The sequence below is a fragment of the Glycine max genome, chromosome 12 (assembly GCF_000004515.6).
Source record: "Glycine max cultivar Williams 82 chromosome 12, Glycine_max_v4.0, whole genome shotgun sequence".
Classification (NCBI taxonomy): domain Eukaryota; kingdom Viridiplantae; phylum Streptophyta; class Magnoliopsida; order Fabales; family Fabaceae; genus Glycine; species Glycine max.
This window is the reverse complement of record NC_038248.2, coordinates 509,257-535,803: the sequence shown is the minus strand read 5'-3', so window position 1 is coordinate 535,803 and position 26,547 is coordinate 509,257. Positions and strand designations below refer to the sequence as shown.

Sequence of the window (26,547 nt, the reverse complement as noted above, 5' to 3'; positions counted from 1 at the left end):
GCTGGAATATGACTTTTTCAAAATGAGAACTGGTGGATTCAATCCTTTTTTTTTTTTTCACTAAGAAAGTTTCAACTTTCAATACGGTAGATTAAATCATTTTTTAATTTTATTAAGAAGTTGTTATATGTTATTAAATCAAGAACATCTTTTCTTCAAAGAAAAAAAAAGAACATCTCGAAATAATTTAATACATTGTGCATGATTTACGACGTACGTAGCTTTCATGTGCCAGACTTGTTTTCATATATTTTATCGCATGATGAAGCCAATTATATATATATATATATATATATATATATATATATATATATTAGGGTTTTTGACAATATTGCGGTTCTCAAATTATGGCACTCATTGTTGACTCAGTTAACGCGGAATCATCCAAGAATAATGTACACAAATTTCCCTGCCAATGTTCTAATATTTGACAGAAGAAATTACTAATTAAATTAGTAAAATGACAAAGGCTAAGTAGCGAAGTCAAACACGGCGGCAAAAATATTAAAATAAAATACTTGAAATGCAAGCAACTAGCAGCGTTTTTTGGATTATAAAGGTAGCATGCGGTGCATACATTGTGGTGTGCACCAGACTAATGGGTTCTAAGAGTAGTAGGTGGTCGGTTACTTGGGTGGTTCTTTTTATTTGTTTGCTGTTATGTTTTTCTGCCAAAGCAATAGCAACAAGAAACCTTGCTGGTTATGCAGGTAAGGGAACTGCTACCTCCTCCCTCACATTATATATATGAATATTATCCATATTTGTGTTTGCATATATATATATATATATATATATATATGTATGTGAAGAAATTAGTCGATACAAGTGTTAATTTCTATGTAATTTTGTGGCTTCAGATGAAAAGGGTCCGAGTAGGAGACTCCTTGGCCGTTCTCCATGCAAGAGGGGAAGAATGACTTCTGAAGTGGTTCAAGGAGACAGGAAGCAGCAAAGGGAGGACAGTCCACGTTGCAACAATTATCTGTGATTTGCAGGCTGGGGTTGTTTGTATGTGTTGCAATTGCAAGGATCAACTACACGAATTTTTTTTAATAAAATGGACACATGAGATGTCACTGTTTGTTGGTTTAGTTTCATGAAATTTGTGTTCACAGAATTTCTCTCAAGAATAACTTTGAGATATATGATCAATTTAAGGATGGGTGTGGGTAATATCTGATTTTTAGAAACGGGTATAGGAATGGGTATGTACATACCGGACACAATATGTATAAGAACTAAATTTTCTTTATTTTATGTAACATATATTATTTATTAATCTTTTGTCATTCTTTGTCTTTATAATTGAAGCAGGTGCTCATGTTATTTTGGGATTTTTATTACAATAATTACAAATCATGATTGTTTTTTATGTTCATTTGGTGATTGGATTAAAAATTTGGGATCAAATATGCATGTAATGGACTGATAAAACCTTTTTTTCTTGAATATACATGGTGACACTATTTTATAAAAAATTAAATATTATTGTTTCATTTTTTCTTCTTAAAATTACATATATATTTTTTTAAAATTATAGGGCGACTATGGATATGAGTATACTTGATACATGCGGGGGATGAAAATGAAAATGAGTTTTGGGAGGCAAGGACAAAGACATAGACGATGAATCACATATACCATCTTGTTCTGCTGTCATTTTTATATATTTTATACAAGACATTGTCCCAAGTTGAATAACTATAAATTTGGAATTCGATTATTCTAAATGGAGGGAAGCTAGGGTTAGCATGATCCAATCTGTGGGTCCAAAATTGATTTGGATGATTTTGAGTTTTTGAAAATAGATTAGGTGTACTTTATTAGATAATTTGAGTTGTGTTATAGTTCGTCCTAGGTCCTTCTCTTAATATTCTCTTACAAAGTATAAATTTTTAGAACAATAATGTGTTGGTAATAAACAAAATTATTTAAGAGAAGAACTTAGGATGAACTGTAAATATTGGTATGTATTGCTTTAAGATTGATATGAACAAGGATAAATGGGTGTCAATCTGTTTCTTGCTCCCCCGAAAAGAAAAACACTTTAATGGATAAAATGCATTTATAGTTATCTATTTATATTATATATAAATCTTCTTTTTTATGCATCTCTTGCCAACCTCAATCCTCGTTTCCTTATATCTTCACCTCTATTGTCATTAAAATCATATTTGTAATTTTAAATTGATAACATATTAAAGGATAATAAATTGATATTTTATTATCAAAAGAATGGAACTGCTTACATCTTCACGTCAATTGCCATTAATTAAAAGCTTCACCTCCATTTCAAATTTGCCACTTATAATTAGAACGGATAAGTTTGCCACTTAGAATGGATAAGAAAAAGATTTGACGTTTGAGGAGCTAGCATTGCTCGAGTAGTCCTACATTAGGGATGATAAGGTAACAGAAAGAGAAAATATTAAAATTAAGAGGTTTGTATTGTTCAACCTTGAAGAACATTTAGAGAAGAAAAGTCAACATTTTTCTGTTAAAGTAGCCGCACAATCTACAATATATAAAAGTTCTTACTTCTATAAGTAAATTTTATTCACCCAAAACTAACATAGACCTTCCATCTTTCTTTGCATGTTTAATGCATTTATTGTTCTACACCTAAATAAGCTTTCACTAATGCAGTCATAAAAGTGTTTGACTTTTCATCTTCTTTTGCAAACCTTTAAAAATGTGCATAACTATTTGATAATGATAGTAATAAATTCTAAGCCATTATATTAGTAATTTATTGTCATTGAAAACTACTAACTATTCAACTCTTCAATTGTTTGAGACTTATGACATTTTCATTTTTCCAAATGACACAAAATTCTCCTCCCCTTCTCTCTCTCCCTCTCTCTCTCTCTCTCTATATATATATATATATATATATAGGATATCTCTGATTCATTATCTATTTGTTCTTACATACTATCTCCAACCCTATTTTGGGAAGTAGAAAATAGTTAGGCCTTGATAAATTCTACACTATCTTTTATTTTGTTATTCTTTCGTATAATCTTTTGTTGTTCTATATGAATTATGCATACAATTATTTATGCCTGATCATAAATGCTGTATTTTGTAAATGAAAGATTATCCATTATTCGACAAAGATTGAGAATGCATAAATGACATCAAAAGACCTATTTTTCATTGTGAAATACACCGTGTAATATTAAGATTCATACTTCCGCTTCAATAAAAATAATTTAGGTTTCTGATCTTCTAAAAAGTGTTAAATCCTCATCAGAGGATGTTTTTAATATAAGTTAAGTTCCCTTTTTTCATTCCTTGATGAAACAATTGTTTGAAATCGAGGTTTCTTTTTCTTTTTTGGTATCATTATTTTTATGGTACTAATTTTATTGTCTTTTTGTACTCAATTTTAATATATGTTGTATGGTTTTTGTGAATATGTTTTTTCTAAGCATTGTAATATGGTTCAACTATTCAATATGAGTGTGCCAACTAATTGCCTTGTAAATTAATCTAGAAATTAGATAATCCTTTCTATTGTGATCTTATTGGTGGTTGAAAAATGTGCCAACAATCAAACAAGTTTGCTGGAGGAACTTGTATAAAGCATGAAGTAGAATGAAATTGATGTATAGTAATTGAATAAGCCACCAAACACTGTCATACTTGAGGTTGATTTATATATTTTTTAACAACTAACACTTTGGATGTTTGCAGCACAATTATTGTTTAGTATATAAAACATCCTTTTAGAATTTTCAATATTTCATCTGGTTCTCAATTGTTGGAGATTTAAATTTGCTATAATCACTTGTCAAAAGTTTAGGTCATGTTAGTTCAAATGAAATAAATCAATTGTTTATTTGTATCACATACAAAAAAGTAATCACAACTAATTTCAATTTCTTATATCCATAATCATTGATGTTTATATATAACATGCTTTACAAGAAAGATAATAATAGCTCAAACTTATAGTTGCATAATTCATATTTAACAAACAAAGATATGCATTATACTTAGGATTAAAAACAACCTAAACTGGTGATATGTATGAAGTAAAAAGTGTTGTAGAATGACTTACATTTAAAATAAGAAACTAGCCAAAAACAAATGTGGAAAAAATACCAAGTTAGTTAATTTTTTAACTCAATCATTGAAATATGGTAGTAAAAAAAGTATAAAGACACTTAGGTTGAGTCTCTAATTTTGTTTTCCAGCCTAAAATCTTTGAAGATATTATAGCTATTTTTCATTAATAAAGATATTTAATTTTAAAAAAATGTATTTAATTTGACTTATATAATGTCATTTGATTTGCTCATTTTTTTTTATTTCGATGAGAGAATATCCTTGGGTGGTAAACCACCCTTAAAGCAATCATTACCAATAGTGAATACCAATTGGACAATTTTAACTATAATTAAAATTTTTGCAGAAACTCCTACCCAACTTTATCATTAAATGCTTATTAATTACATAATTTTTTTCTATTTGTTTACCTCTATCCAGTTTAAAAGTTTATTACTATTAATTTAGTGTGGCAACCTCAAATAAATTAATGTGTGCAACTTTTTGAATGTTCCCATTTATTCATTGTCTCCTCTTTCCAACTGTTTTATATATATGTATGTGTATCTCTCATTCATATTGTAATCATTTTTTGTTCTCAACATTCAGCGCTTGATTCATGATGGGTTACAAGTATACGGTGAAGAAACCATGATGATTATAGAATCTACAAACAAGGTCACCGGCCGGGGTGCTTTCCCATAAACAAATAGAAAAAGGAATTGGATTTGCTTTCCCATGATGATTATTGAATCCAATTCCTTTAAACTTGTAGTGAACGAAAAGTAGACTACAAAGAGATTTGGGACCCTCGTCTTCCTTCTCCTGCTAAGAACCATATTTTAAAGGAATTGGATTTGATTGCCAACCTGGCAGTTTCATGATTGAAGACAAACCCTCAATCTCGATCAACTATGCGAAGTATATATATCTCAGCTCCTTTAAATGTAGATTGCAGACATGAGATAACTCGTTATATATTTAAGTTTCTTTTGTTTGTTTCATTGCTTCGCATAAACTATTTTCTATATTTGGACACTTACCTTGTATCATATATATCCTTCACGGCTTCACCATAGTTATTAATGTTTTCCCTTGCATGGCAAGCAATGTATTGAAATGAAATGGCTTAAATATTTTCTTCTTGAACTATATATCCTGCCTTCGCTTGTAGATGACAACGGGGATCCAAACAATTTATGTAAGGCGATTGGTTCTACTTTCAATGGTTCCCTGGTTCTTTTCTCTGCAGTTTATTTTACTTCCACTTTTGATTTGTCAATTGCACATGCAAGTGACCTCAGCTAACTAATCATTTTAGTAATTAAGAATTCAAGTTTCGATCATCCTACAACAACCTTGCTGAAAAGTGAAAACTCACATATCTGTCTCACCGGCCACACAAGTTTTATCGATTCTGTATTGGTCTTCTTCCCTATCGATCGTAATGGCAAGTGTTATTGGCTAGTGAAAACCCTAGAAAATCTTAAGGGAACATGAACCATGTATGTATGACTTCATCAGAAGAAGACATATCGAGGCAAACGCTTCCATATATATTTATGTTCGAAAACAAGAAACTATAAACTTACACGCATCCTAAATGAGGTCTAATATGTTGAATTTAATTTTATGAGAAAAAAATAATATTTTTATATATCTTTTTTCCTTAAGTACTAATGAAAAACCTTTTTCAAAATTAGGCTGGAAATTGACTTTTTCAAAATGAAAGAACTGGTGGATTCAATCATTTTTCTTTTCATAAGAAAGTTTCAACTTTCAATACCCGGGTACAGTAGGTTAAATAATCTTAATTATTAAGTTGTTATATATGTTATTAATACATCTTGAAATACATTAACATTGTACATGTCTTTCTTGTTGGCCTTATATATATATGAGGTATCATATGAAAATGATTATTTTGTATGAAAATATAAATGATTAATTTCAATCGCTAAATTAAAATAAATGTTAAGATTAAAATATTTTAAATTTAAATTAAAATTTTATAATTATAAAATTTCTATAAGATTTACAGATAGAAAAATCAAATATTTTTAAGATTAATTTATGGTGTTCTAAAATATTTCAAACATATCATCATTATGATCGTTTTTATCACAATTGTCATGATTATTACCGCAATCACTATTATGATCGTTAATCGCCATTACTGTTATTACTACTATTATCATCATGATTGCTGCTATGACTCCCGTTATTGTCACCAATGACGACAAAACAACGATGGTGATGTTGTTGGCGACAATAGTGATGATCATGACAATAATTATGGTGTTAGTAGATACAACGATTTTAATATAAATTAAATTTTTAGAATATTTTTTATAGAGATTTTATGGTTAAATAAATTCTTAATTTAAATTTAAAATATTTTAATTTTAATTTTTCATTTTAATCTAGTGATTGCTATTAACCATTTTCATTCTTACTTGACATGCCCATTCTCATGTAACCCGCTCTATATATGTATTATTGCATATATGTATGCATGATGAAAACACGATTAACAATGACGATTTTAATTGAAAAAATTGTGGTTCTCATATATATGGCATCCATTGACTCAGTTTACAACGCGGAAGTTTCCTTGCATTTGTTATATTGACAGAAGATAATTAAGTGACAGACACTACATGTCACTAGGTAGCGATCGAAGTCAAACACGGGGCAAAAATTAAATAAAAAGTTGAAAAGCAAGCAACGCACGACCACCGATTTTTGGAATATTATAAAGGTAGCATTAGCTCGCGTTGAGTATATTCATTGTGGTGTGTGCGCTAGACTGATGGCTTCTAAGAGTAAGAGCTACTCGCTTATTTTGCTGCTTCTCTTTCTTTGTTTATTAATGCTGAGTTTTTCAACCAAAACAATAGCAAGGAATATTTACCTTGCCGGTTATGCAGCAGGTAAGTGAACCCCATATTCATCTGTGATATGTGTTTCTTGATATATATATTTATACACAACTACGTACGGAGAAATTTAATTAAAGGAACGAAATAAGTGGTTCTTATGTACGTAATTTTGTTGTAGCTTCAGATGAAATGGGTCCAAGATGGAGAGTAGTCCTAATTGGCAGAGAACAACCTCCATGTAAGAGTAAGAGGGGAATAAGAGTGATTTTCAGGAACAAGCTAGGAGATGCTCCACGTTGCCACAATTATCTGTGATTGATTTTCAGGGATACGTACGTATTGTATGCGTGGTATTGCAATAGCGCTGCGAGGATGAAGTGCAGAAAAAAAATAAACATGAGATGAGATGTCATTTATTGTTTGTTGGTTTAGTTCATGCAAATTAAAATTGTGTTAACATAATTCATCTATAAGAATCATTTTTATATATGATCAACTTTATCAAACATGTTGTATATATGTATAGTTTATCTTTTAACGTACATTTTTGTTTTTTTAAAAAAACTTTAACAGAGTTAGATCCTAATTAATCCTTAATGAAAATATGCATTCAAATGACTCAAATAATTCTGAGATTAGACCTTTTGACTGATATGCAGGCCATGCACAAGGCACAACCGATAAGTCTTAAGCAAGTTTAGCCACAAAAGAATAGTAGGTTAAATCTTAATTAGCTCCAAGGTTGATCCATGTTCCTAAACCGGCCAGTGACCATAGGCCAACCACTATAACAAATTATTTTATCACGCAATAGTTTTAGGACTCGAATAAGGATGCTTGAGTTTTTAACTGACTTAGGATTCCTTAACCAGTGTTTTCTGTGTTCACTGATGAATAATTTAAGACGTTCTCTACTCTCGTGAATGTTCTAATTGCAATTTTCGTCGGATGTTGTAATTTCCAGGACATAAATTGTAGTATTTTTTACATAAGAGATTAAATCAAATTTTTTGTTCTTTTTTAAGAACTAAACTGTCAATGCGCTTACACTTTCAAGGTTGAAAGTGACCATTTACGTTTTTTATTGTAAAAAAATGCTACAGATGCATGTTACAATAATGCAAATTAAACTTCACTTTAAAATTTTGTGTAGTTCAAGAAGAAAATGACTAAACTACCATTTTAGTCTCTAAAAATGTATATCATTGTCATATTAGTTGTTAAAATGAAGAAAATTTTAAATAAGTCTCTAAGAAGTGCCATCCATCAACAACATTAGTTCAAAATTCAAAAAAATGTTTGACTTAAATGATTATATTAACATATATTTAAAGACTAAATGACAACGAAGGATTAAATTTGGAAACTAATATGGAATTTTCTCAGTTTCAAGATCTAATGTGATAATATTTTTGAAGACTAAAATGATGATTTACTAAAAAATTTCAAATAAAACACAAATTAATATTTGAGTCAATTAAATTAATACAACAAATGGAAATATAAATTTTGTATGAAGTATATGAATATTTAAATTACAAAGGTTAAAAAAATTTATACAAAAGGAGCAGTTCGTTTAAGAGGCTACTTCATGTATTTTTTATAAAGAAAATTTTAGAAATCAAATTTAGTATATTATATTTTTGTATTTAATATTTTACATGTTTTTTTTAATATTTAATATTTTTGTTTCTATTTATTTCTAACTCAAAATAGTATATATTTTGTATTTCGATATAATTTTTATTAATATTATTTCCTTATATATTTTTTAGACATAATCTTATCTACACCATTTCATGTATGTATTATTCAATAGAACTTATTGTGACACTCTTTTACATTTTTATTTACTATACTTTATTCTCAACAAAAAATCATTTACTTTTTTATTATATCATTTATGCATATTATATATTAAATTTAGTTAAATATATTGATACTTTTATAATTTAAATGATCTATTTTATAATCTTAATTTTCTTTATTTCTTCCTTTTCATGACATTATTAGTATTATCTATTATATCAGAGAATTTTATTAATTGACGCGAGATTATTCTAATTTAATTAATAATTTTAAGTTTAAATTTTAATACTCAATTACATTAAATACATTGAAAGAATAATTGACCGGTGTTTATTATAATGATTCTACCCAGTGATGTCACTCACAAGTGAGAGTAAACAAATGCATTTCTTTATTTTAATAAAATTATAAATATTTATCTTAAAATTTTTATTTTACATCTCCTATTTTTATGTATTTGAATTTCTTAATTAATTTTTATGTGAGGATAAACAAATACATACTCGTTATTTCTAGTAAAATCAAAAGTTTTTATTTTAAAATTTTATATTTTACACTTATTGTTACATGTTTGAATCCACTACCTTATTTTTTTCATTTTTCTTACATCTCTATTTATGTCTTTATCTTTATATATATATGATAATTATTTTTTTTTCTTAAATAGATTGTCTCCATTGAATCAAGGACAGGGGAGGGAAAAACTTCTCATAATTGAGTCGTCAAATTTGAATTGGCGGGGATGGAGATCGAATGAGACAGTTAAAGAGGACATGCATGCACAATACACATTTTTATCGAAACCCATCTTCAAGTCTTCACTCTAAAGCTGTTTCTTGCTTTCACATTCTTTTTGCAGTTGGATGTCATAAATTACGTTCTCAAATCAACGATTAACGCGATCCTGTTCTCATTCATCAAATAAATCAACTATATATCCGAGTCAACCATGCAAGAAAATAAGGGTCGATGGGACTGTCGGTTAGTGGAAGGAACAAACAAACGTAATAAAAGTCTTGATAAAACAAATGCACAATAATGCATATATGCCATAGATACTTTGAAAGTGATAGAAACGATGGATATGGTATTTATATCTTTGAAGTGAACAAATGTAACTACTGCCAAACAAATAAGCAGTTTCTGAACATTAAAATGAACAATCATACATGTTATGCCTGCTTTGCTATTCCAGCTACGTTGCTGCTCGTTTTGATGGTTCTTTTTCAAGGAACTGTTGCCCAAACACAAGCTCAGACACTTCTCAGGTGGAAACAAAGTCTCCCTCACCAATCCATTTTGGACTCATGGATCATCAACTCCACTGCAACAACTCTAAGTCCATGTTCATGGCGAGGTATTACCTGTGATTCTAAAGGCACAGTGACAATTATAAACTTGGCTTACACTGGACTTGCAGGTACCCTTCTAAACTTGAACCTGTCTGTTTTCCCTAACCTTCTCCGTCTTGATCTCAAAGAAAACAATCTCACTGGCCACATACCACAAAACATTGGGGTGCTCTCAAAGCTCCAATTCCTTGATCTTTCCACCAACTTTCTCAATGGCACTCTGCCTCTTTCCATTGCCAATCTGACTCAAGTTTTTGAGCTTGATCTTTCAAGAAATAATATAACAGGGACATTAGATCCTCGGTTATTTCCTGATGGATCTGATAGGCCCCAAAGTGGCCTCATTGGTATCAGAAATCTCCTCTTCCAGGACACCCTGCTAGGTGGTAGAATTCCAAATGAAATAGGGAACATAAGAAACTTGACTCTGCTAGCTCTAGATGGAAACAACTTCTTTGGGCCTATTCCTTCATCTCTAGGCAACTGCACACATTTAAGCATTCTTAGAATGTCTGAAAACCAACTCTCAGGCCCAATACCCCCAAGTATTGCTAAATTAACCAATCTAACCGATGTGCGGCTTTTCAAAAACTACTTAAATGGTACGGTGCCACAAGAATTTGGAAACTTTTCTTCCTTGATTGTGCTGCATCTTGCAGAGAACAACTTTGTTGGTGAATTGCCACCACAAGTGTGCAAAAGTGGCAAACTTGTAAATTTTAGTGCAGCCTACAATAGTTTCACTGGCCCAATTCCAATAAGCCTTAGAAACTGCCCAGCCTTGTACAGAGTTCGACTTGAATACAACCAGTTGACAGGTTATGCAGATCAAGATTTTGGAGTGTATCCAAACCTCACTTACATGGACTTGAGCTATAACAGGGTGGAAGGTGACCTCTCTACAAATTGGGGTGCCTGCAAAAACTTGCAAGTTCTCAACATGGCAGGGAATGAAATAAGTGGTTACATTCCAGGTGAGATTTTTCAGTTGGACCAACTGCATAAGCTTGACCTATCGTCCAACCAAATATCAGGAGACATTCCTTCACAGATAGGAAATTCCTTCAACTTGTATGAATTAAATTTAAGCGACAACAAACTCTCTGGAATTATACCAGCAGAAATTGGAAACCTTTCCAATTTGCACTCCTTAGACTTGTCCATGAACAAGCTGTTAGGACCAATTCCAAATCAGATAGGGGACATCTCGGACTTGCAGAATTTAAATCTGAGCAACAATGACTTGAATGGCACAATTCCCTACCAAATTGGAAACCTTCGTGATTTACAATACTTTTTGGACTTGAGTTACAATTCACTTTCAGGAGAAATACCTACTGATCTTGGAAAGCTTTCAAATTTGATAAGCTTGAATATGTCTCACAACAATCTGTCAGGTTCTATCCCTCACTCCCTTAGTGAAATGTTTAGTTTGTCAACTATCAACCTCTCCTACAATAATTTGGAGGGTATGGTTCCTAAAAGTGGCATATTCAACTCTTCTTATCCCTTGGATTTGAGCAACAACAAAGATCTATGTGGGCAAATTCGGGGCTTGAAACCTTGTAATCTCACTAATCCTAATGGTGGATCCAGTGAACGAAACAAGGTTGTGATCCCTATTGTTGCTTCCTTGGGAGGTGCTCTTTTTATTTCTTTGGGGTTACTTGGGATTGTTTTCTTTTGCTTCAAGAGAAAATCAAGAGCTCCAAGGCAAATAAGTTCATTCAAAAGTCCGAATCCATTTTCAATTTGGTACTTCAATGGGAAAGTTGTGTATAGAGACATAATTGAAGCTACCAAGAACTTTGACAACAAGTATTGCATTGGGGAAGGAGCACTGGGAATAGTTTATAAAGCGGAGATGTCAGGAGGTCAAGTATTTGCTGTAAAAAAGTTGAAGTGTGATTCAAACAACTTAAACATTGAGAGTATAAAATCCTTTGAGAATGAGATAGAAGCCATGACAAAAACACGCCATCGAAACATTATCAAGCTTTACGGATTTTGCTGTGAAGGGATGCACACATTTTTAATTTATGAGTATATGAATAGAGGGAATTTAGCTGACATGCTGAGAGACGACAAAGATGCATTAGAGCTGGATTGGCACAAGAGAATTCATATTATCAAAGGTGTAACGAGCGCTTTGTCCTATATGCATCATGATTGTGCTCCACCTTTAATTCACAGAGACGTATCAAGCAAGAACATTTTGCTGTCCTCCAATCTTCAAGCCCATGTCTCGGATTTTGGAACTGCAAGATTTCTAAAGCCTGATTCGGCTATTTGGACATCATTTGCCGGCACATATGGCTATGCTGCTCCAGGTAAGATTTTGAGTGTTTGAAATTTATTTAATACCAATGTACCATTTTGGTTTTAAGTTCTTGACTGTGGATAGATACTTTTACCCTACCCTACCAATACCAAATACAACTTGCTTGTTCTTGTTTGCAATCGACTAACATTGACTGTGCTACAGAACTTGCTTACACAATGGAAGTGACTGAGAAATGTGACGTGTTCAGCTTTGGCGTTTTGGCCTTAGAGGTTCTTACGGGAAAGCACCCTGGTGACCTTGTTTCATCCATTCAAACTTGTACTGAACAAAAAGTAAACTTGAAGGAGATTTTAGACCCTCGCCTCTCGCCTCCTGCCAAGAACCATATTTTGAAGGAAGTGGATTTGATTGCCAACGTAGCTCTTTCATGTTTAAAGACAAACCCTCAATCTCGACCAACTATGCAAAGCATAGCTCAACTGCTTGAAATGGAGATTGCAGACATCATATAAGTTTTTCTTTTCTGTGTTCGCAATAAACAATTTCTCTATGTAAACACGTACTTGTCTTCTATCGTATAATATCCTTTACCATAGTGACTGTTTTCCTTGCATAACAAGCATTGTAATAAATATTTTCTTCTTGAATAATTCTGGCTTTGTTTGTATATGACAAAGCGGACATGAAATATAGTCATGTAAGGCGATACTTTCAGTAAATTTTATATTGTTTCTAGTGTTGATTTATTTTATTATGGCGGAAGTTGATCCATGTAGTCGACCCCACCTAGTGGGATAAGGCGTTGTTGTTGTTGATTTATTTTATTAGACCTTTATGAAAATGTTATTGCCATAAGCTTTATGTATCATACACAATAGTATAACACTCCATTTTCAAACTCAAGTTATAAATCGTTACATAGGAAAATCATCATGTAATTAGAGAAATTTTAGTAGTGGCTAAATGAAGAAGGAAAACTGATTTGTAATATTTGAATTAAAATTTTGGTATTTAACTTAAAAAAATTTAAAAGTACAAAAACTTTGAAAGTAAAAAAGTAGTTTATATGTATATAAACTAGAAACTGACACATAAACCCATCAAGACCTAAGTTTTTAAGTTAACATATGTTTCTTTTATTAACATTTGTTATTACCTTTATTATTCTAAAAATAAATCACGTTATGTTTCAATTTAATTATAATGTTTGCAAATTATAACAAACGTAATTATTAGAACAGAATTATTAAGAAACCTTGAAAGTTGATATTTTGTTTGATAATAATCGTTGTCAACTCAACAGACTTAAAAATGTTTGACAATGAATATTTGTTAATTTTAAAGTAACAAAAGAAGCTGAAAATATTTAAAAGAAAAAAAATTATCAGTGTAAAATACTAAAATGTCAATTAAATTAACTTTGAGTGGAAATTATTAGTAATGTTAAATGATTTTTCTTTAAGACATTACGTGGTTACATACTAAGTAATCTAATCAACTGTATGCTATACACACACAAAAAAAGAAAATTGAAGTTGAAGTTGTCAAAAGTGATCAAGTCAAAATCTGAGTAAAGACTTATTTATATTGTATGGGAAATGGAGAACAGATTACAAGAAATTCCTTTTTTTTTAAATGATAAAATCAAATTTGACATCGTCAAATCTGGCTTATATATAATACGTAGAAATCCTAAATCAAATTCTAAAAGAAGAGAAAAGATCCGTATCAAAAAAAGAAAAGAAGAGAAAAGATAAAAACCTACAAAATCTAATTTAATCTAATTTAATAATATATTATGTAACCAAACAAAGGACTATTTTTCTAATTAAATTCAAAAACAAATTTGAATTGAAACTCAAATTCAACTTTTACTTCTGTGTAATTCTCTCAATGAATTACTATATATGTTGCTTTAGTCAGCCTAGCAATTTTATATTTTGATTTATTATAATTTTATATAATATTATTTTTTCATTTTATTTCTATATATAAATTTATTATTAATAATGAACACTGTTTTATTTTTATAAAATTTTAATATAAATATGATATATATAATTTGATTTGGTCTTTTATAATTTGGATATTAATAACTTATAAAATGATATTTTATTTTATTTTTAGTATATATATATATATATATATATATATATATATATATATATATATATATATATATATATATATATATATATATATATATATATAGTGTGAAGAGATTTCCCTTTGCATAATATAAAAAAAATAAAACATTCAGATAAACATGAATACGATTGTCTTAAATTTTGAGCTAATGAGAGATAAGCAGTTGCCTATTAATTTGTTATTTTTTATTCATTGTTTATTTTTTGTAAGATTAGTTGATTCATTTTATGTTTCTTAATAGTTGTTATGTTAGTAGTTTGTTATTGTTATGTTAGTTATTAGTTATTATTTAGGAAGTTAGCTTATTTTACAACAGATCTAACAAATTAAAGCACGGGGTGTTGACGTCTCATTGAACCCGGATATGAGAGATCCTACACAACTGTAGACATATTTAAATTAATATTTTGAAGAGCAAGATTTGAGTACTGACAAAAGTTTGACATAAGAATGTAGACATGTTATGAGCATTAAGAAAAAATAAAGATGTAAAAACATTCTAAAGTAATTTACATCCAGTATATTATTTGGAGGGTACGTACCCGGAGAGAATGTTAACATCTTTACATTGAAAGCACTTGCAGCCAAGTTATGAGACAGTGAACTTGTCACCGTATCGCTGAAGGTGGCAAGGTTTACTTCTTCAAGAAAAGAAAGATTGCATGTGGTGGAGAGTTGGTGACTAAGAATATGATTGACATCAAAAGAACTAAGATTTGGAGTAGAAAGCACAAGTTTGAAATCTTGCCCGTGTTTTATTCTCAAACTGGAAAGGGATTGATTAGATATCCAAAGGATATATATGATTATATATGTGGTGTTCTTGTGCATCATTATGTAAAGAAAAAATTTCAAGGACCAAAGTTTGAAAAGGGCTCAGCACAATCATTGATCCTGTCCTGTTGTCTTGCCTATGTCTCTTCAGCACCTTGTGGTTTGTGATTGGAGGAAGCCAATTGTTATTGAACCACTGCCCGAAACACCAAATTATCCTCGGAGTCCTTCAAACACACATTGAATATTTTGAGTCATCAGCTTCCACTTCAGGCCTGGGTTTTACGATTTCAATAATATATATATGGCCCTATAAATGCGAAGGGTATAACTCCTTCGATTATGCAGGACTGTGAGATATAAACTCAATCTTGTGATATTATATTATCTATTATTATCGATAAAAAAAATTAAACTTATAAATAAGTTTTAACAAAAAATTCAATCTGAATATATTATTAACGATTATCTTTTCCTTATTTACAATTAAAATAGTAATAATAAATATATTTATCTTATTTTCTAAATAAATTAATTTCCTATAAAATTTTCCTTCTAATAATTGGATCGGATAATATCTCTGATTTTTATTTGATTCATCAAAAAAATCTATTTTCTATTTGTTAAATAAATTCAATTCCTATAACATTATTCTCCCTTAAAAAAATAGTAACTATACTTTTTCCATTTCTATTTTTAATGAAAAAAACATCAAAATAAAAAAATATCTTTCCATTAATAAAGTATCACGTTACCCACTAGTCACACTAATCACTATGAAGCAATCGATACCATGGTCAAATAAAAAAAAATTGATAACATACTTAACTAGGAATATTAGACTTCAAAGCACTATTGGAACATAATAAAAATACAATTAAAGACAACAAATTAATTTAAAAGAAATAAAAATAACAATATTTTTTTTGCCTATCTATAGGAATTGAATTTATTTAACATATAAAAGAGAATAAACTATTTAATAGAAGGAGTATGATTATTATTATTTTTTGGAGGGAGGCATATTATAGAAATTGAACTTATTTACTTAACAAATAGGAAAGAGATACTATCTTTTTTTAGTGAAAAATATTAGGTGATGAATCTTTTTAATAAATAAGAGAAAATTTTATTATTTAGGTTAGAAGTAAATCTATTGATTTAAATAAGAAAATATAATTATTATCTTGAAAGAATAATTAATAATATATTAATCTAAATTAGGTGACATACGTCATTAATTATTAATATTGCACCAAATAAATATATGCATATATGAAAAGGGAATGGAGAGTAAGTGAGTGAAGAGAATTTTTCAAACTATTTATAGAAAAAAAAAATTAAATCTCTTTGTAGGTTGCTAAATTATTTAGTAATTTTTAATATGATCGTTGAACTATTATTTTTTCAATCAAGTTATTCAACTTCTGTTTTTTTTTTAATTGGATCATTTTATAAAATAGTCATTACAAAAAATCAACCATATGAACCTAATTATTTTTCAAATCCAATATAATATTATCACATATATGAAGGTCTGAAGTGAATATTCTTTACCTTTTGCAAGTTACAATGACAACTAAAACTATTTTTATCAAAATAGTTATTCTAATTTATATGCATATAAGATATAAGATAAGATATATTAAAATTTCAAAATTATTTTTAAATTTGTTTTTATAGAAAAATAGAAATAACTGTAAGGCGTTTAAAGTGATAAAATATATATGATGAGACATAGATTATGCTGATATTGCATAGATTTGTTAATGATTTCAAAAGATAAAATAGTATTTTGAAAATATAATTTTCAAGATTGGTATTCTGGGAAATCCTCATACTTTTTGACCTTTTTTAGTTACAAGTCTGTTAGGTTCTTTGGAACTCAGAAACTCAGAAGTCAATTCTTATTCTTGTTGGCGCGTGTTTAGGAACTCTAACTCATTAGTCAATTCTCCATCTGTCTCTCTCGTTTTCTTTCTGACCACGTTTTCTTTTCTTCTTCTTTCTCCGAAAAAATACTACACGCATTGTCTCAGTTTCTTTTTCTCCTTCGCACCCGTTACCACTTATCACATTCTTTTGTTGTTTGAAATGTATCGAGGGGTTCCCGTTGCATGCAGGACGCGTAGCAAGCGGGGAAGGGTGGTTGGAAGTGGTTTAATAATGGGCCAGAAGAAGAAAAAGGTGCATGACCATGAACCTGTGTCTTTGAAGCGTGTAAGGGTATCTGAACGAGGTTTTGATTGTTCGGGAGGGCATGCTGGTGACCCTATTGTAATCGGTGACAGTGGTGATGATGTCAGTGAGGCTGAAGAGGGGTTGAGGCATACTGAGAAGAGGTTTCTGGTAGAAAAGGAATGGAAGAGCGAGGAGGGTAAAAGGTGTTCTGTATTTGTTGATAAAGTTGATAACTTTGGCAATGATGACTATGCTTGCGTACCTGAAAACCGGGTAATTTTGCCGGATGATTCATATGGGGATAATCAGAGTGAGAAGGAACATTGCGCGGATAAAAGTGGTTCAGATGATTCTTTTTTGTGTTTAACGGAGAGTGAGGATGGCGCCACCAGTGATGAAGATTTTCAGGTTGATTATGATGAGAATGATTGCTGCTCGAGCAGTGAGGACAGTGATTCTTCTTCTTATGATGATGATGAGAGAGGGGGATACAGCAAGACGGTGAAGGAGAGGGTGAGAAAGGTGGAGGGTGAAACTGAAAGTAGTGGAGTTTGCAAAAGAAAAGGTGGAAGGAAAGATAATGAAGAGGGGGAGCAATGGATTGGTGCTGACTGTGCTAGTGCAACCTCTAGTAAATCTGAGATTTATAAGCAGGAAGCAAGGAATGCAGCACAGAAACATGAATCAAAGAGAGTCAAAAGTGCCAATGTTGATGCAGAAGTCTTTGGTGATCACTGGAAAAGTTCAGGTTGCTCTATGCCTTCTGAAGCTGAAGCACTAGAGCATAGGAAGAAAAGAGATACAGGTCATCAAAGTGCGTCATTGCAGAAAAAAACAGAATATTCAACTATGATCAAGAAGAATCTTGATGACCATGAAGGAAAAAAGCATCATCACGTCAAAGGAGATTCAGCTAAAGTTGTGACAAAAAAAGACAGGAAGGGAAGAAAGCATAAATATGGGTTTAATAGCAATAAATGTGAGAAGGTACGGGTGGTGGATGATGAAACTGGTGACAAAGATGAGCTGCATGAAGTCCTAAGGATGCCATCTAGAACAAAAAACCGATGTTTTAAATTATTTAATGAATGCTTTTGGGGCAAGAATGATTCTGTTAAAGATGATTCCAATCAGTTGGAAGAAAAGGATGATGATTTTGGTCAGGGTCAGACTAAGCCATTAGCTTCTAGGGAAACAATCCCTTTGGATTGGAACTTTATGAAGAAAGAACCTATTGAAAATTTGGAGTTTGAGAAGGAGTTAGATATCTTGTGGGGTGAAATGGATATGTTGCTTCGAGGTGAAGAAATTGGGTCTCAGGTAAATCACTTTTACTAACTGAAAGGCTGAAGAAAAAATATGTAAATGTAATATAATTTCAGTTATAGTCATTAGATGTTAAGAGCACTTTAATTTTATGTTTGTATTTTTACATGCATATGTGAGCGAAGTAGTACTTAAGAAGGATACTTGTGGTAGATTTTGAATATTTGAGCTCTGTTTTGAATTCTTCATGTATGGATAGATGTTCAAACAAATTGTTATTTATATGAGAGGAGAAATCATTAACCAAGTTTGTATGTTATAATATGCAGGTTGATAATATTGGAACAAATGAAGCAAGAGAAAATGAAGAAAATTCAGCGTCGCAGTGCAAGCATGATACTATTTTTAATGAGGAAATTGGGATATACTGCAGATGGTGTGGTTGGATTGCCACTGAAATCAAATATATCACTCCACCATTTGTAAGCACAGTTTCAATTTGATAATGGTTATAGAAAACTAATTTCCTTAAGTTTAGGATGTTAAGTAGACTTTGTTATTGGTCCTAGCATTTTTTTTTACTTATAAACTTAGGCAAAAAGGCTGATATGTGTTATCATCTATTGAACTATGTTGCTAACTATTGTTAAATATTTATGTGTTCTTTTCTTGTTTAAAAAGCAAAGCATTGATTGACTGCTGCAGGCTTAAATATTTTTTTGCTAATTTATGTTTGTTCTGATTTGACTGTCATGCTTAATGAAATAGGTTGATAGGAAGTACTTATGTATATGCCCTTGTTTGTGTGTACATAATACAGGTGGATTCTGAAAGATGTTGCAGAAGGGTGTCATCTGGTGGAGGGAACACCTCACAGTTTGATGGGGATCTGTTTAATGATCCTGGTGATGACTCAGAGGCAGTTTGGTCTCACAATGAAGGCACAGTTTGGGACCTTATTCCTGACATAAAACAAAGCTTGTATCCTCATCAACAAGAAGGGTTTGAGTTTATTTGGACAAATTTGGCAGGAACCACTGACCTTGCCAAATTGAAGAGGGTTGACCCATGTAGTGAAGGTGGGTGCATTGTTTCTCATGCTCCTGGAACAGGAAAGACAAGGTTGACCATGGTTTTTCTTCAGACATATTTGCAATCGTTTCCAAAGTGTCTACCTATTATCATTGCTCCTGCCAACATATTGCTTACATGGGAAGATGAGTTAAGGAAGTGGAACATAGGAATTCCATTCCATAACTTGAACAATTCTGAATTATCGGGAAAAGAGAAACTCATTAATGAAGTTGACTGGTCTGGCAATCAAAAGCAGAATAAGGATGCCATACGTATGGTGAAGTTGTGTTCATGGTACAAAGAGAAGAGCATTCTATTAATCAGCTACAATTTGTATGAGAAGTTAGCAGGATCCACGGCTGAAGGTGATGGGAAAAAAGAGAAGAAAAATAATAAGATGAAAAAAAAGAAGAAACGTGCAAGGCCAAGGGAGTACATTGAAAGTGGAATGGGAAAGGTTCTGCGTGACTATCCTGGTTTGCTAGTACTTGATGAAGGGCACACTCCTCGGAATCAGAATAGTTATATTTGGAAGGTTCTTTCTGAAAGTAGAACTAAGAAGCGAATCCTTCTTTCGGGGACACCTTTCCAAAACAATTTTTTGGAACTTTACAATATTTTGTGCTTAATGAAACCATCCTTTCCTGACAGCATACCACAAGAACTCAAGAAGTTTTGCCAAAGTAGACAAATGCAGGAAAGGAAAGATGTGAGCTGGGATTGGGAACCTGTTTCGTCTGGAAATACAGCTGATGAGAAAATAAAACTGCTAAAATTGCTGATGAATCCCTTTGTTCATGTTCACAAAGGTAGCATTCTTCAAAAGAACCTTCCTGGGTTGAGAGATTGTGTGCTGGTTTTGAAGCCAGACATTTTGCAGCAAGAAACTCTAGAGAGCATTGAATATTCTCAAAGTGCACTGAACTTTGAACACAAGTTGGCCTTGGTCTCTGTCCATCCATCCCTTTTCCTCAACTGCTCTCTGTCAAAAAAAGAAGAATCTGTTGTTGACAAGGGTAAGTTGGAAAAGCTTAGATTGAACCCTTATGGAGGGGTCAAAACCAAATTTCTGTTTGAGTTTATAAGACTATGTGATGCAGTTAATGAGAAAGTCCTCATTTTCAGCCAATTCATTGATACCTTATGCTTAATTAAGGACCAACTTGAGTCAGCCTTCAATTGGTCTGTGGGGACAGAAGTGCTGTATATGTATGGAAAGCTTGACCATAAGCAAAAACAGTCCCTCATTCGTAGTTTCAATGATTCAAATAGCCAAGCAAAGGTGCTGCTTGCTTCTATAAAAGCATCTTCTGAAGGCATTAACTTAATTGGAGCTTCAAGGGTTGTGCTTCTTGATGTTGTTTGGAATCCCTCAGTGGAAAGGCAAGCTATTTGTCGAGCATATAGACTTGGACAAAAGAGGGTTGTTTTCACATATCATCTTCTTGCACAGGGCACCCCTGAATGCACAAAATATTGTAAACAAGCAGAAAAGAACCGGTTATCTGAACTTGTTTTCTCAAATAGAAATGCTGAAAGTCATAAGCTCAAGAGTAGTGGAGTAATGCTTGAGGATATTGAGGATAGAGTTCTTGATCTCATGGTTCAGCATAAAAAACTCAAGGATATGTTTGGTGAATGTCTGGTTCAACCAAAGGAGAGATATTTGGAGACTTTGGGCCCTTGATGCTTTGATTTTTGAAATTTTGTAAAGTTATATCTGATTGAATCATATTTTTTGTTTGACAGTAAAATGTGAGCAACACTTACTGCTAATGGTTGAATATTGAAGTTCATTATTGACTCCATTATTTGATCATGCATGTGTCATTCTGTTTGGTGCACAACATATTTCTAGAATTTTTTAGTTTGATGTCTGAATCTTATTTCTTGTTCTGAGAATTGCCTTTATAAACCAGATAACTGTAGGAGCAACTCTGAACAGCCAGCACCATAAATGCAATTGTAAACCCAATTAGTGGATTTTGAACAAGGTTTGGCCCAACTAGAATGGTCACACTTTGTTGCTACTGTAGCTTGAATATGTTTACATAGACTTAAGAACCATTGATTACACAACTGTTTATGTAGCAGTATGTTATCATTAAGAAGGAAATATTTCTTTTTCATCCACCTTCCATGTTAGTTGCTTGCATCATGCGGCTTGAGATAAACAATCAAAGAAGTAACTATCCTTATTAATAATGTAAGGTGGAGAAAGGAAATTGAAATTGAAAACTAGGTTCATCCCCATTTCAGAAGCAATAATTCAATGACTTGTAAATTGAATATGGACAGCACTGATGCTGCCTTAGCTTGCTCAGCAAACAGAGAATTCCTGAGTTCAAGTTGCTATAAAAAGCATTGGAGGTTGGAGAATATTTTTGGCTGCTGTGTGGATAGTATAGGTTTGACGTTCTGATAATTTTTTCCTTTTTCTTGAATTTAGGATGATCAGGAAATCCCTTGAAGATTTGACCAGAAATTCTCGATGGAATCTTTGTAAGCTTCTCAGATATTGCAAGATTCAAGATTCAGTATTTGGCTACTTTGAAATCAATGAGTTATGAGTTTTAGTTGTATTTTTTTACCTATTCTGAACCTACATGCAACATGTGTCTATTAATTTTAATGTGTGTTTTGTTGTGAGGCATGTTGTTTTTATTTGGATATTCATTATTATTTTTACTATTTAATTGAGATCATTATTATTTTTACTATTTAATAGAACAGTATATATATATATATTAGATGTACCATGATTAGGTGAGCTCTTCTTAGGTCTTACTTAAACTAGGTTGTGACCAGATTGAACCTGTCATAGAAAGTCTTTGTTTTTACTTGTATGTAATCTTTCATTGGTAGCAGAGGCTGTCATTGGCGGGAAGTAGCTTTGGTTTATGGGTTCAAGAATGTTTGGTGGATAAATTGGGCGAAAGAAATGTTGTGGAATTCTCATTATTCTATTTCCGCATGTTGTCTATGTTTTGCAAAGCCTTATCAGTTATTATATCATACCTATATTTAATTTTTTTTCTTCTTCCATTTCAATGTCAAAAGTTGCTGGCAGTTTCTCTAAATGCACATAATATGCAGCAAGCTAAGACATCAATATGAAATGGAAAATTTTCACTGTTATTGGACTCGGTTCGCAGTTCATGATGCCTAAGACAATGTGACTCTCTTGCAGTTCTAGCCATATTAGCCAAAGTATTACTAATACCTAATTAAATGCTAGTTGATTTAGCTTTTCATATTATAAAAAATAATTTAATTCATGAATTTTTTTTATAACAACTCATGGCTTAAATTAATTGATAGAGACATTGTGGAAGAAGCAAAGGTTCAGTCTTGGAAGTGATAAAGGGAGAGACAGGAAGGCTTGAAGTGCTCCTAAGCAGTTTGTTTATGAAATCCAACTGCATGCCTTGGAGCAACTTTTGATCAAGATATCAAAGGAGCTCATACGCAGCTGGGAAGGCTAGACTAGGCCACATTCCGATTTTTGTGTTGACAGTGAAATAAATGGTTTGTAGCAGAGATTATGCAGAGGCGGTCCAACTCAAATTCTAACACACAAGAGATATCCGAGGGGGTGGTCCTGGTTATTTTGTGCATTGGGAACTATTGACTGTTGTTGTGAGTTTATCATCTAGGGGAGTTAGATTTGGATAGCATGCAGCTAATTAACAGCACTGTTTGCAGTTTTGAGGAGGAAAGAGTGAATATACACAGACATGAGTTTTCTTTCTTTTTGCTGGTAGGGAGGAGTTCAGTGATGCTTTTGTGCTGAATCGGATTGGTAATGGGTATGGCCACACCTTGTGGTTCAACCAAGGCCTTATTAATAAATTTGTCTTTTGCCTCTTCAAATGAATAAGTAATTGATACTATTTATATTTTGGTCAAAAGAGCTTATAAAGCTAGTCAAAGGAGGAAAAGTGAATAAATTCATCTTTTGGTCAAAGTAACTTATAAGTTTTTCAAAAACCTTACCAAACATTATTTAGACAAAGATAATACAGGTTAAAAAAATTACGACATATTAAAAAATTTATTAGAAAAAGAACATACTAGTCGTTTAAAGATGAGTCAAGTAGAAGACTTAATTTTTTGCAGCCAGTAAGTCAATTAGAAGTCTATTTTGAGTAACTTTTTTTAACCTTGGAACAACAAAAATTATTACTTTACCATGACATTGTTTGCATTCAAGTATATCAAGCCCAAACTCAACTTTTTTCTTCTTCATATGAGCATTTTGAGTATCAACAATCACAATTTGTTAATAACTTTTGAATTGTTCCTAAAACATTCTAATTGCCAATAATAAATATTTAGCACATCAAATCGTATTGAAAACAATAATTTAAAACTTTAAATTTACACTTAACAGTGATTATACCTGTCTAGTTTGTTTGAGTTTTGCAATTGTTTTCCAATTTCTTGAGTTTAGAACCAACTCTCTTAAACTCCAAATGTAGAGCTCGTTGGTAATTTGGTAGATTTAAAAAATAGACTACTTTAAAATAATGTAATCTATAATAAAAAAAAGTAATTTAAGATATTAAAGTGTTGGTGTATTGACAACACTAAATATATTGAAAAATTATAACAAGAATTCATATGAAATACGTATCGTACCCTCTTTTTTAATTTAACAACTTCCTACCAATTAAAATTGATTAAAAAATTAGAACCAAACATAATAATTAATTCAGTGAAATAAGGGTTAATAGAAGAACTTGATTTTAAAAGATAAAGTAACAAGCAATATGTCCATCCCCGACAGGAATTAAATCCTAATTAAATGACACTTCTTAAAATTTTCTTATACATCCGTCACACCTCAAACCAAACTAAATATTATAAATATATGTGTGAATTCTTAACCAAGAGTTTTGTGATAAAGAATGAGTTAAATGAATTTTATTTTAAGTGAATTATTTGTCCGAAAATGATTTGGTATTTTAGACTGAAATGACCCTCTCAAAAGCATTAATTATATTATGACATGGAGTAACATGAATCTTGATGTGAAAAAAGTGGGAGGAAAATGACTAAACATGGACACAGAAACTAGAGTATTATGTCGTCACTAGATGATAACCTCACCTCAAATCAGCGACCATATATCCGATTCAACAAATATTGACACATCAATTGATTTCCATCTCTCAACTGGATTGAAAAATTATATGAATAACATTGCGTTAATCGATTCGAGGAGGAATCAACAAATACACATGGATGAACATTAAGGGACTAATACATAGTACTCTTAAACAATTCAAGAACATAAGTTTTAAAAAAATAACATACAAAAGATAGATTATGCCCGACAGGTTAAGCAGTCGGAGATGATTCTCAATATCGATAAATGATTTACAGTATCAAGCTAGCAAATAAGAATCAGGTATTTACTAATGGATTTGACAAGCTAGACATCTTCTTGTCACATATATACCCTAACACACTAGGAGAAAGTATCTAATTCACGTGGCAGGAATCATGGTATATGACGACGGTGCACCGACTCAAGTACATTTATATCGTACAGTATCAAACATAATTTCCTTCAAATTATTATATAGTTTATATATAATTTTTTTAAAACTTTTCCTTCTTGTAAAGCTACTTAGATTTTAGATTTCCAATCCCCATATATTATGAGATTGTATTCAGGATCCAAACCACAGAGAAGCTTCTCTATTGAAGCCTAAAATATGTTTGTATAGATTGTACAGTTTTGAGTCATCCGCAGGCCACAGCTCACACTTGTGGGTCATGGCCCTCCACAAAGATTTTGCCGCCAATGGAAGGTGATGCATTTAAGTTACATTTATGAAGAGAAAGGTCAACGCATGCAGAGGTTGACTATATATGTAGGATAAATATTAGTATTAGTATTAAAAGGTTGACTAAGGAGATATTAAAATAAAAGGGAAAGAAAACTTGAGAGTTGTATGTGCGTGAGATTCATGGAACAATAAAATCTTTGGTCTCACATGACATGATTTTAACACCTATTGTGGCGGTGTACTTAAATTTTTTATTATTGAATTAATGTCTTCAACTTCAAAGTACCACTGAAACTTGAACTACTAAATATAGGTCTCTTTCTCTCTTTCACAAGGAAACCAATGGACCTTTTATATATCTCTTTCTCTAATCCCCCAAGGCCCCAATCCCTTGTTTGTGGTTAAAAATTTAAATTATTTAGGTAGTTTCAATCCCTACGATATCTATATGGATCAATGCAGTGACGAACGGAATAAGAGGGTCAGCTACCCAGCAAACTTTCATAATTAAATATCGTTATTGTATAACTAGATTTCATTGTAAAAATTATAACTTATAACATAATAATAATCGAATTTTTAATATTTAAAATTGAAAATATAGTTGATTTTATTTTTAATATTTTTTTGGTTTATACTCCCTAAGAATATGTAGATATTTCTAATTAAATCTTCTTGTTCCTGAATGATTAATTTCAGTTTTTAGTTGATTCAATCTTATAAAATTGATCATTTTGGAGAAATAAAAATTGAATAACTTTTCATTTCTTATTTTCTATAAAAAAAATATAGCATATTTAAGATAAAGAATAATATATTTTTCTTTATGTGAATTAGTTCAATTCATCAAAACAATAAAACGTAAGAATTGTTGATATATGTATTAAAGCGAAATGGAACATAATAAATGAATTTTATTTTGG

The 26,547-nt window shown here is 31.4% G+C and overlaps 3 protein-coding genes and 1 long non-coding RNA gene across 4 annotated transcripts; all 4 read left to right on the top strand.

The window, feature by feature from the left end:
- Positions 1 to 544: 544 nt before the first annotated feature.
- LOC100527596 (uncharacterized) lies at positions 545 to 1,282 on the top strand. The gene is made up of 2 exons (XM_003539683.5): positions 545 to 710; positions 861 to 1,282. The coding sequence occupies exons 1-2, from the start codon at positions 599 to 601 to the stop codon at positions 989 to 991; spliced, it is 243 nt and encodes an 80-aa protein (XP_003539731.1). The 5' UTR covers positions 545 to 598; the 3' UTR covers positions 992 to 1,282.
- Positions 1,283 to 6,833: 5,551 nt separating this feature from the next.
- LOC102666874 (uncharacterized) lies at positions 6,834 to 7,444 on the top strand. Its single transcript, XR_417003.3, has 2 exons — positions 6,834 to 6,989; positions 7,117 to 7,444. It is a non-coding gene; the product is annotated as an uncharacterized lncRNA (long non-coding RNA).
- Positions 7,445 to 9,858: 2,414 nt separating this feature from the next.
- On the top strand, positions 9,859 to 13,102 carry LOC100813275 (MDIS1-interacting receptor like kinase 2). Its single transcript, XM_003540533.5, has 2 exons — positions 9,859 to 12,429; positions 12,585 to 13,102. Exons 1-2 carry the CDS (start codon positions 9,903 to 9,905, stop codon positions 12,893 to 12,895), a joined length of 2,838 nt encoding a protein of 945 aa, XP_003540581.1. The 5' UTR covers positions 9,859 to 9,902; the 3' UTR covers positions 12,896 to 13,102.
- A 4,369-nt stretch (positions 13,103 to 17,471) lies between these two features.
- Positions 17,472 to 21,733, top strand: LOC100812737 (SNF2 domain-containing protein CLASSY 3). Its single transcript, XM_041007519.1, has 4 exons — positions 17,472 to 18,521; positions 18,621 to 18,806; positions 19,082 to 19,234; positions 19,573 to 21,733. Exons 1-4 carry the CDS (start codon positions 17,472 to 17,474, stop codon positions 21,511 to 21,513), a joined length of 3,330 nt encoding a protein of 1,109 aa, XP_040863453.1. The 3' UTR covers positions 21,514 to 21,733.
- The last annotated feature ends 4,814 nt before the right edge of the window (positions 21,734 to 26,547 follow it).

Bases quoted from the DNA above. Each gene is read 5' to 3' on its own strand.
- LOC100527596 (XM_003539683.5), top strand. From the start codon at position 599: ATGGGTTCTAAGAGTAGTAGGTGGTCGGTTACTTGGGTGGTTCTTTTT. The intron at 711-860 runs GTAAGGGAACTG...TTGTGGCTTCAG, and splicing joins AAACCTTGCTGGTTATGCAG to ATGAAAAGGGTCCGAGTAGG.
- LOC100812737 (XM_041007519.1), top strand. From the start codon at position 17,472: ATGGGCCAGAAGAAGAAAAAGGTGCATGACCATGAACCTGTGTCTTTG. The intron at 18,522-18,620 runs GTCCTAAGGATG...GATTCCAATCAG, and splicing joins ACAAAGATGAGCTGCATGAA to TTGGAAGAAAAGGATGATGA. The intron at 19,235-19,572 runs GTAAGCACAGTT...TACATAATACAG, and splicing joins AATATATCACTCCACCATTT to GTGGATTCTGAAAGATGTTG.
- LOC100813275 (XM_003540533.5), top strand. From the start codon at position 9,903: ATGAACAATCATACATGTTATGCCTGCTTTGCTATTCCAGCTACGTTG. The intron at 12,430-12,584 runs GTAAGATTTTGA...ACTGTGCTACAG, and splicing joins ATATGGCTATGCTGCTCCAG to AACTTGCTTACACAATGGAA.